Raw genomic sequence first — 12,018 nt, forward strand, 5'->3', positions numbered from 1 at the left:
TCATGACTGAAATGAAATCCTGTAGGATTGTCTTCACTTTTTTTTTTTCCTGCCTCGCGCGTTCAGCAGGAGGAGTTCACGTGTGAGCCTGGGTGGCACACGCCCTCTACGTCACCGAGCCGGAGCCTCAGCCTGGAGACGGTCACTCCTCTTGACTTCAGTCCGTGCTGTGAGCGCTGGTCTGCCGTCACCTCCTTGCCTCTGTCCGTCCACCGCCGCCGCTGCTGGGGGGGAAACATGTTCATTACCTCGGCACGGAACATTTCGCACCCTGTAGCCTACTGACGCCCTTCATTCACCACAGGTAAACTCACCTGGCTCATTGTTTTTTTTCCTCCTGCCTACCTGGGTTGTGCTTCTCTTTAACATGACCTGTTATGTCTTTTTGTTTAATTTATCTTTCTGTGGGAAATGTCCTCTTTCCCTCTTTTCCGTTGTCGGGTTGTGAAGTTATTTGCATAAGAAAGGAGGGGAAACTGCACTTTAGACTGGCTTACACTGAAAATCTCGTTTCGCAGCATATCTGCAGTGTTTGTCCACAGGAATGTTTGAACAGATACTTTCTAATGTTACTCGACTGAGTTGAACGTTTCGGCTCTCATTTTACTGTCTAAATGGAGTTTACTGTGGTTTTAGTTGTATTCAGAGTAGTAGTATCTTATTGTAACTTGGTTTTGGCATGTGCACTTGCATCCAGAGTCAAGTCACCAGTACAAAGTTGAAGTACTTCGGGGCAAGTATTATATTGTTGCAGCTTTAGTAACAAGTTACTTTACAAATGAAGATTTGTGCTTACAAAACATGAAGAGCTCTTTAAACAGCATGTTTTTTTTGTTGTTGTCTAAATTAAACTAAATAAAGAAGTAAAGCTGATACAATCAGTCTATCAGACAGTGAGATGAATGACAGGAAATGATTGGGCAACTATTTTAATGATCATTTCAGTCAACGCTCAAAGCTTTTTCTTTTAATAACATTTTTTGTGATAATTTTGGATTTCGGATAAAACAAGCATTTTGAAGTTGTCACTTTTTGTTAATTGGACTCTGGGTAATCATAATATGTACTTACAGTATATAGCATAGTGTATTCTTCAATATTCCTCAATATAGGGCTGCAACTAACCAATAAATACATTAATATTTATATAAATTAAGGTACCTGATTATTAGAGCAATTGTTTCGTCAACACAATGATTTTCAGAATCTTAATTTCCTATAATAACAATAATAATAATAATAATAATAATAATAAACTTTATTGATATACCGCGATCCATACATTAAATGCAACTCAAAGTGCTGAACATAAAAGCAGATGATCAAAACATTAATGATTAAACAATAATAACAAAATAGAATTGAATTTAAACGGCAGATTAGGATAGAAGATAAAACAAGAAAAGGCAAGTCATCAGGGAAACGCTTTAAGAGGAAGCAATTTCGAAGAATGAAACAATAGTATTCAAACAGCAGGATAAGATAAGATAAAACACCATTACATAAATCAGCTCAGGAGAAACAATAGTAAAAAGATGTGTCTTAAGATTTCAGTTTAGACTCCCTAAGACCTCGTAGCGGACTGTTCCAGAGGTTTAACCACGCCTGCCTCTCCGTATTTTTTTGTCTTGACTTCAGGAACAATCTGGGATCCAGTAAGCCAAGTCCATGTCTTTACATGTCTTGTTTTGTCCCAACATTAGTCCAAAACTCAAATTTATTTAGTTTACGATCGCATAAGACAAAGAAAAGCAGAAAATCCTCATTTATTGAGGAGCAGGAAAGTGGTATTTTGCTCGATGAATAGCAGTTTTTCGCCTAATCATTTCAGCTCTTCTTGATCTGATAAATGAAAAAAGAAAACAAAGAAAAGGAAGAGCAGTAACAAAGAGAGATACTGACAAAGTAAAAGCACTCCCACAACAGGCAAGAAAAAAGCAAAAGCCATTTCAAAAAACATTAATTGGATAAATATTTGTATGAAATTAAATTAACATTCAGTTACATTAACCCCATAAAGCGTTGCCGTTATGCTGGATAACTTAATAAATAGTAAAAAGTACATTGAAAATATGATTTATTATCTGATAAAATAATCATAAATGTTTGACTTCTTACATTTTCTTGTTCTCATTTGACAGAATCGGCTCTAAAATGGCCCAGCAGAACCTCAGCTGTCACTATAATGAGTCCATGGGCTTCTTCTACCAGAACATCAACGCTGAAGATAAATGGGACAAAACGCAGCTCATCCTGGTGCAGGTGGTGGGCTCTCTCTTCTGCTGTTTCATCCTGGTCTCCAATGCCATGGTCGTAGCTGCTGTCATCACCAACAAGAGGTTTCACTACCCTTTCTACTATCTTCTCTCCAACCTCGCCGCCTCGGACTTCCTGGCCGGCATCGCATATGTGTACCTCATGTTTAACACGGGCGAGGTGTCACGTAAGCTCACAGTGAAAGGATACTTCATCCGTCAAGGTCTTCTGGACATCAGTCTCTCGGCCTCGCTGGCTAACCTGCTGGTCATAGCTCTGGAGCGCTACATCTCCGTCATGAACTGGAAAGTCCACAGCAACCTGACGAAGAGAAGGGTGACCCTGCTGATCGTGCTGGTGTGGGCCATCTCCATCTTCATGGGGGCTGTGCCGAGTCTGGGCTGGAACTGCATCTGCAACCTGAGCGACTGCTCCCAGCTGGCTCCCATCTTCAGCCGGAGCTACCTGATCTTCTGGTCCGTGTCTAACCTGGTGGTGTTCCTGGTGATGGTGGTTATCTACATGAGGATCTACACCTATGTCAAGAAGAAGACGTCTGTGCTCACGCCGCACACCAGCGGCTCCATCAACCGCAAGAGGACACCCATCAAACTCATCAAGACGGTCATGGTTGTGCTCGGTAAGTGCTGGTCATAAAAGTGTCTGTGCTTCAAGATTCATGCGACAACAGTGAGTCAGAACATTTACAGCATTAGTCAGATGTAAGTAGTAGTGGTTTGCAGCTCGTCTGGGGTTTATGAGGACACTGAGTCACTGCTGAGCAGGCTGGATTGTAACCTGTGTTTTCCTGATAAGAGAGAAAAACCTTGAGCATTATAACAAACACTTAAGATTCTCAGTGAATGTAGGGAGTTGAAAATGAAAGCAGAAGAGGAGTAGGCAAAAAGTTTCTTTTATTTCTCTGTAGCTTGTGTTATTTGTCTCCACAGTCCGATTATTTGCTCGCTCACTCACCCATTATTGCTTATTCTGTCATTTGATCACGTGCTCATCAGATCAATCATTCAGTGCGTGTGATGTAATAATTAATTATCCATTGCCCTGAGGGACGTCCTCTTTAAAAAAAAACCCAAGAGATTCAGCTTACAGGATGTCAAACAAGGAAGGGTTAATACCTCACTGAATCGTGGCTTGGTGCCAGACTGTGTTGCTTTATTGAAGTCTGTTGTATGTTGTATGACTTCTAATGAAGAAATACCTCCAGAAAACACACTTCACAGACTATTTTAACGACTGATTTTTTTGTTATCAACACACTGTTCATTCCTTGAAAGGCTCCTGTTCACAGTACAATTGCTGTCATCAGTGGAAATCAGTCAGACGTGCCCACTTTGATCACAAATAAAAGAAAGATTAGTTGTAAACCTACTTTCTGAAGTGTTCTTTCATTTTCTGAAGGCATTTCTTCTCAGAAGTCATGCGACGTAGATGTGTTTGGTTTGAGTATGTTTCAGTAAAGTCTGGTACCAAAGCAAGATTCAGAGATGTATTGACCCTCCCTTCTTATTTATGTTCCTTGATGTAAAACAGGGAAATAAAACCAAATAAACCTGCTATAAATTGCTTAAAAAATGAGTGAATTATGGACTTCTGTGCAGTTCATTTTCAGTTCATCAGCGAATCGTTTAACCAACTAATTTGTGCAGCCAAACTCAAAAAGTCTGAAGTTTCAAAAAAGAGAAATATTCAAGGTGCTCTACTGGCATTAAGGTTAAAGGTTAAGGTTATGTAGATGCCCATTTCATACTGAAATTCTGGAAAACAAAGACAATGCATGTTAAAAGCTAATATTTAACATGCATAGTCAATGTTTTTGAAGAATTTCATAATGAAACAGCATCTCAGGAAAGGCTATTTGACCTTTTTGCTAGAAGAGTGCTTTAGATTTTTCTCCACCAAAGAGCACCTTCATCACAACTTCCCTTTTCTTTCTGAAGTCTGTAGTTTCCGTCTCCTCTCACGTGTTTTCATCCTGAATGAGGCTCTCATATATCCTGGTCTGGCTCTCTTTGTTTAGGTGGTGCAACAGGATACTTTGCAATAGAGGCAAAGAACTCAAATTGTTTCCCTCCCAGCGCCTTCCTTTAAAAATTGAACAATAGGACTGTACCAGTTTTTTCAACTGGGGCGCTAAAACAGGGCGCTAAATGCATATTACCATGCCAGTACAGCACACATTGTATACAGTTAATGCCATACCATCAGACTCAGGAATTCTGGTGAGTCAGATGAGTTCATCTCAGCGTTGAATGCACTCAGTTTGCTTCTTTTATTCACTCCTCATGCATTCATCCAGATAAAAACACGCATGAGATAGTGGTAGTGATTTTGGCGCAGTCGCCCTGCAGGATAAAGGTTTGCCATTGTTCCTTGTCTCTTTGGGAACTTGGCGTGCCGACCAGATGGCTCGATACACTTTGTAGCGTAGGAGCCGTCTGCCTCTGTACACACTTTATTCCAGACTGCTGTGTAATTATCTCTCCCTGCAAGGACACTGCTGCTCAGCCTGTGTGGCGAACCGTCCACACCACACCACACTGGCCTTCAATGAACGTCCCCTCCTCCCCACCCATCAAAAAAGGAAAAAAAGGCAAAAAGGAAGAGGAAGAGGCTATACTTGAGGTCAATTGCTTTCACATCCTTTGCAGAGTTCCCTTAAGCCTGTGGAAGTTTTAGCACACAGGTGTCATTCTTAAATCTGCTGTGAAGATTGTAGAAAAGTGCCTGATGCACTCTTATCGTAGAACATCTGAGAGAAAAAGGACTTCAATCTAAAAGGATATCAAAAATACATATTTTCCTCTTGCCTGTTGTGATCTTTATCTATCAATATCATTGCCACGTTTTGGAGATGTCTGCCCGCTCTCTAATATAATGGAACTAGATGGCTTGTGGTGCTTGAAATAATAAGTTTGAAAAACTCAGCTCAACCTTTTCCAGATATCATGATTCAGTTATTCGAGATAATCCGCAGATGTTGTCGTAAGCAACTTCATGTCACCCCTCATCACTTGTTTCTGCACTATGTAACTTCAGTGAGAGGGTATTACATTTGACAAATTGTTACAGACCTGGGATTTGCATTTACGACAGCGGTGTTGCACTCAGAAACGGTTGGGGGGGGCGCCAAATCACACAAAATACCAATTTCTACATAATGTTGCTTTAGTGGCTGAGCTGTAATGTTTGTTAGCTTAGTTAGCTGACCTCTCATAAGCAGGTTATGATTTCTGGAAAGAGTCTTTGCTGTTGAATTTATTAAATAGATTTTTTGAACGTTTTGAGCACTACAAGCAAGCTATTACTATTATATTCGAGAGAAAACAGACATCTCTATGGCCAATATCTCTAAAATTCAACAACTCGCACCAAAACAATCTAGATAGATAAATAGCATTTGGGTAAAAGAGGAGGTGTATTTAAAATTGGGGTGCACTGTCCCTTTAGGACAGACGGTAAGGTCCAGGGCCATCATGGGATATTTTAGGAATGGCAGAAAAATCCTTTTAACTCTTGTTCCAGGTGAAAAGCAGTTTGCTGAGGCGGAAATCTCAACTGGGCAAACCAGTTCGTAGACTAGTAACCCACACATGCTTTGTTTGAACCAGAGTAAAATTAATGAGTTAAGCGTTGGACAGGGACTTCACATTTGGACGCTGGTGTTTGCCTGTGCTGGCATCAGCAACCTAAGAAATAAAGGACAAACTCACAGGTGTGCAGTGAAGTTTTTCCGGTTACTCTAATATCTGACAAAGAAGTATAAGGAATGACTTCTTTTGGGCTCTCTTCCTTTGTACTTCACTCCTCATGGCACTAGTTTGGTAAAATATATTTCTTGTAGTTTAATAGCTGACAGCTGTAGTATGCCTGCCCTGAGCGCACTGGAGCCTGTTTGTGAAGTGAAGCTTTTAAACTACGCTACGCATATTCAGATTTGTTTTTATTCTTTCACTGCAACCACCATCATCAAACGAATACCGACTGAGAGCAGAACATGTGCTTGAAACGTGTGTCCCTAAACCCCTGTTGTTTTTTTTCTCTTCTTTGTCAAAGATTTAAGGGGAAGAAAGTCCACTTTTAAACTTCAATACATGAAAAAGTGCCAATGGAAGAAACATTTAATAGGTTTTCTCACTCAATTCCAGTTCAGCTCACTTTATTTTGAGCATGCGGGCCATCAAAGACAAAGGAAAGAGGAAGGAATAAAAATAGGATTTAACTGTAAAAATGTGGCCAACCTTTTGCCTTTCAGCCCAAAAAGCAGTGAAAAACATAAAAGATCAACGCGTCTACCAGATCTACTGTAGCTGTATGCACATGTACCCGTGTGACAGACAAAGAGAGAGCGAGGGTTGTATAGAACAGTACTTGTTTTTGTTCTGCAGATATATTGAAGCTGTACAGATGCTGGTTGTGTCAACACTACTGTTGGTAGACAAGTCGCAGCTTGTAGCTTCCCTTCAGTTCCAGAAATCTCTTAGTCGCTCTGTTTTGTGCCCAAACATGTTTGAAATCGATGGCTAATTAGCTGCCTCAGTGGTCCTGTGAACTACCATTTTATTTACCAAACACACAGCATTAAGGAATGAACACAATACTGTCATTGTTTCTCAACTGGTGCCTGCTTGTTGCAATAGTACAAGAATGGGTTGATGCACATCTGGGCAATCAGATACAGACACTTTGATTTGGCGAGCCACCAAACCCAAAGTGTCTGAATCAATATAAGGGTGCATTAAGCAAGAGTTGTTGGTGGTTAATAAAGTACTTGGCAATGCTTTACAGATCAGAAATAATATGATTTATTGCAATAATGTGTTTCGTCTTTCCACATTTTACGTCAGATTCCTTTAGGTGGGACTGTTTATCTTTCGCCAAAGTAACTTGTTGATGTAATTAAGCTTGAAACACCCTTATACTGGAAAAGGCTGCAGGGAATCAGGGCTGTACTTAAAAATAAAATGTATAAACATTTTTATTTACAGGTTGTAATAAACCGTAGATTTCCGCTTCATACTACACCTTAAGCCAGTGCCTGGCAACATCATGGCGATAACATGACTCCAGAAAGTTCCTCCACGAAGACAAGAAACAGTCTTTTAAAACTACCTTTTTGTGCAAAGTGTAACACGGGGAAAGCAGACACATGTGAGAAATAAGAGTCTAAACAACCAAACTGTGTGTGATTTTCTCCTGAAGGGGCCTTTGTGATCTGCTGGACTCCCGGCCTGGTGGTTCTGCTGCTGGACGGCCTCAACTGCTCAAGCTGCAATGTCGTGAAATTAAAACGCTGGCTGCTGCTCCTGGCTGTGCTCAACTCCGTCATGAACCCCTGCATCTACTCCTACAAGGACGAGGAAATGTGGCAAACCTTCAAGAACCTCCTGCGCTGCATCGGAAACGGCACGCGACGGCAGCGCTCGACGAAGGCCAACGCCAGGCCGCTCAGCTCTGGTCAGGACACGGGCAGTCAGCTTCCATCAGAGGAGACAAAAAAAGACGACAGCATACTCAAGACCTGAAACTTGTTACCAGAACTTCTGTTCAGCTCTGACTGGATGTACCTTATGAAAATACAGACAGGAGGTGACCTGAAAGAGAAGGTACACCATCATCTCCAGTTGGTCTCAGGGGGTCGTTAAACTAAAAGTACTTGTTTGAAGAGACACTACAGGCCAGCTGCTTCACTATAGAGCTGGAGGTAAGAGACCTTGATGGACTACTAATTCCCTAAATGGAGGCAAGGTTTTCAGGATCTTACTGTTTTTGGACTCATAACTCCCATTCGTGTGTAAAGTGGGACCCCTGTTGCTCTTTTGGTCTTCCTCGTCACATTCCTGTGGGTAATTTAAACTTGGATAAAACTGCTCTCCAGTGGCTGAAGAATCCAGTATGAAGAAACAGTGGTACATTTCTACTTCCATCTGTAAAAACGGCTAAAAATCATGCATACTTTCATACTTTCTCCCGAATATAAAGTCGTCTACATCTGCTCGATCTTGTAAGTTTACTTCACGTGTAGCTTTCGAGAAAGCAGCACTGTAATGCATGATTTAGTTAAGAAATGTAAGTTGTTCAGAGCCAGGTACTATAAAACTGTAGTTTTGTTTGGGTAGGGCACAGTTTTTTAAGATTATTTCCTGTTTTTAAGCTAAAAATACTGTAAACTGCTGTACTATACGTATGTATCTACTTGTACATCCTGTAAGATGCTTTCAGGAGGAGGTGAAGTAATGTCTAACCTAGTTCACACCCTTTTGTCTTCTGTAAGGCAGGTTTGCCTCTGGGGAACAGATAACAGGGTCGCTCCTTTCTTGTACCTTTTGTTATCTTTTTATCGGTTCATCTAAACAAACCGATTCATTCTCGCCGGCAGCACCTCGTGGCGCCAAACTCGTTCTCCCTGTAGCATTTTAACACGTCCGCTTCAACTCACTGAATGGCTGCTGATGCTGTGACGAAACAGCTGTTCACCCGACATTGCAGGGCTTTAAAAGTGATTGCGACACACTGGATTCCTGCAGGAACCGAAGAGGATACGACTGAATAGACTGTAACTCTGACAAATACATACATGCATACGACTTCATTGCTAAATCATTGACAGGGTTCAAACTGCTGTACAGTATTTATACTACTCCTGCTGTAAAGGACACAACGTCACCAAAGCTGTTTTGTTTTTATCTTGGGAGTGTCGGAATGCCACATATGAGGTTTACAGCTCAAGTGGTGGTGTATTGTTTTTTTTTTTATTAAAATGAGATTATTCATGGACAGTCCTGTGTGGCATGCCATTGGACTTCTGGAAATCATATAAATGAACTGTTTTTAATTAACAGCTTGTGGAGTTTCATGTTTTTTTTTTTCTGTTATGTGTACAATATGTGGATTGATCCAGATGAAATGACATGATACAGAAACAGCAAGCAGCTCAGGGGTTCATTTGAAGAGCTTGCAGCTATATTTCAGTAAATAACGAGTATGACTTTCACTACACAGTTAATAGGACCTCTGATATGAACATCAGTTTGAATATGATCCCTCAAAGTCACGTTTAAGTCATGCGATCGCATTGTCGTCTGTTTAGAGCCTAACACTGGCTTTTTACGTCTAGCGATTTAATTTATGCTTAGAAAATCACAAAAGTTGTGTTTATCTGTGGAGATTATCTTCCTGAACAAAACATGTAAGTATCATAAACTTGTGTTTGCCACAGAGCTTATTTCCTTCAAAAATGCGTCATCGCTACGCCACTCTGTACTTGCAAAACCAATGTTTGCAGCAGCTAGTTTGTAGTGCAAATTAGCAAATCCTAGCATACTACATGTTAAACTAATATGGTCAACAAAGTAAACATTGCACCTGCTGAACATCAGAATGCTAACATTGCTTTTGTGAGCATGTTAGCATGCTGATATTGGCATTAGGTCAGCCTCACAACACCTGTAGCTGGCTGTAGCTTTTGTTAATTGTTGCACACACCTCCCACTGTGCATCCAACCTTTGCCAAACCGAACCACAAGATTACTTGTAAATCCTGTTTGGCTGAGTCAGGTTGTCTCCTGAATTTTAAATGAAAACAACTACTGATGTTACTGATTGTGCAGACATTAGTGTGCTAACAAAAAACAGTCTTGTTACATGACTTGTACTGCAGTCTGATGAAGTACCGTTCCTTGAGATTTCTTATGCTTGAGAGCCGCCACTTTAGGATGATTTACCTTGTTCAGGCCAATTATTTCCACTCAGGGAGTTAGCCTGCATTATCAGCTAAAGAGCTGAAAAGCAGAATTGACTCTTAGTTGGAGGAACAAGATCCTCCTCTGAATTAGCCTGCAAAGCACTTAAAACAATATCAGTAACCACATAATTCAAATTTACTACAGCTTTCAGTGATTGGCTGCGTTAGCTGACACTATTTAAATTGCCCTTTTATATGTCATCGTATGTGCATCTGATGCTGTTTAATACTACATACTGTAGCCAATGTAGTACATAGCTCCCCAGAGAGCCTTTGAATCGTTACATCTGCCCTCTAATTTACTCAAGTCAACATGCTTGAAATGCAAGCCTATTGTTCATAACCTTTCACTCTTTGCAACCACAAACCCACGGCTGTTTTAATTGTTCCCTCACTCTGTTGGTAACCGGTTTTTATTACAATCCTAATCCCATGTTTGATCCCTTTTGTGCAGTAAAAACCCACTCACATTTAATCCACTGAAACACAACCAGCATCCTTTGACAGCAGAAGAAAAGATTCAACAGTTAAAACATTTTCCTCATAGAAAACTACTCAGTTATGTTTCAGGTTGCGCTTAGGCTTGATTAAACTCATGTTGTCTCCATTAAAAATATGCTATATTGTAGCGACGACTGTGTCCTAAAGCGCTCTGTAGACCTGTCGTGACTGCTCCTTGCCACTCCGGTTTTACATTCCCAAAAACATGAACTGTAAACTGTGTGGTGTGGCAGACTTTTTTCTACTGCTGTGCTGTAATTATGCATTCTTGAAAAGCCAATTAAATTTCACAGATGTTCATAAATGCTGTCTTTTGGTTTGGTCTTCATCTCAGGGCGAAACAGATGTAGGCAGCGAATGAAAATGCCCATGGGTACACAGGGTATGATGTTATATAAATATCCCTTGTGCCATAAAGGCGAGGACTCATTTGGAGGCGAAGTTCAAAGTTAAATAAGGTATCACTTATTTCCTCCTACATAGTTGCGACATACATCATTATTCAGTGTGTTTATTCAACTGAACTCTGATACACATAGTTTTATGGCTGATAAATAGAGGCTGGGAACTTCACTGTACAATGCTGACTCATACTGTGTACAGGAGAGGACAGCGGTACGGTAAACGTGACAGTGTAAGATTAAGTAATCAGACTGGATTTAGTGCGTGAACAAAATCAAGCAGTGACGCAATTCTCCAGTGATCAGAGTAACTAGTATGGTGATTTGTGGCTGGAAGCTTCAGAAAATACTTGTTGTAGTATATTTGTCCAACAATTGAGTAGTTTGGCCCTTTTTTTTTAAAGTAACATAATGCAGAAATTGGCATTGTAAGCAATTTGCCCCCCCCCCAGAGACAAGTGATAGGGGGGCAACCAGAGACACCATTCACCCTAATACAAGACACTGTACCATCACCATGATTTCTGAAGCTGCTATTTTAAGGTTGAAAAAGTAACATAACGCTGCTGTTATGGGTTGATCAATGTTGGCTATCTCTTTAGTTTTGTTTTTGGCAACAGTATTAAAATATGTAGCCCGACCACAAGATCACAGGTCTGGAGCTGATGTTTCCTGTTGACACTACATGCACATTGAGGAAGACAATAACATCCTTTCTGCATTGTGAGCTCAGTGTCCTGGATATAATATTTTTTACCCTTCCGATCCAGTGAAAACCATGTCTTCTTAAAATTTGCTGATTTTGAATTAGATTTTTCCTCATAAACTGAAGGATTTAGTGTTCCTTTAAGGTTTGAGATCATCATTTTCATCATCATCATTGAGAAATGCATCATCACAAAGCTGAAACAGGGCTTTTTCCTCTGAGTTTGTGAAAACTTGACTTTGTTGGGAATGACGATCTTATAGAATATGATCCATCGCTGTAGACTAAACTACCCAGCAGTATATAAAGGAGTCAAAATGAGCTCAACCATTAAAATCTACAGCAGAAGAATGCAACACACACATCCACGCAGCAGTCTACTTTTAATCCAT

General features: G+C 40.5%; 1 protein-coding gene across 1 annotated transcript; it reads left to right on the top strand.

Moving 5' to 3' along the window:
* The first annotated feature begins 177 nt into the window (after positions 1–177).
* lpar3 (lysophosphatidic acid receptor 3) lies at positions 178–10,823 on the top strand. Its single transcript, XM_084355633.1, has 3 exons — positions 178–304; positions 2,142–2,896; positions 7,477–10,823. The coding sequence occupies exons 2-3, from the start codon at positions 2,155–2,157 to the stop codon at positions 7,797–7,799; spliced, it is 1,065 nt and encodes a 354-aa protein (XP_084211759.1). The 5' UTR covers positions 178–304; positions 2,142–2,154; the 3' UTR covers positions 7,800–10,823.
* The last annotated feature ends 1,195 nt before the right edge of the window (positions 10,824–12,018 follow it).

Source organism: Pagrus pagrus (genome assembly GCF_965226575.1).
Source record: "Pagrus pagrus genome assembly, chromosome: 6".
Lineage (NCBI taxonomy): Eukaryota > Metazoa > Chordata > Actinopteri > Spariformes > Sparidae > Pagrus > Pagrus pagrus.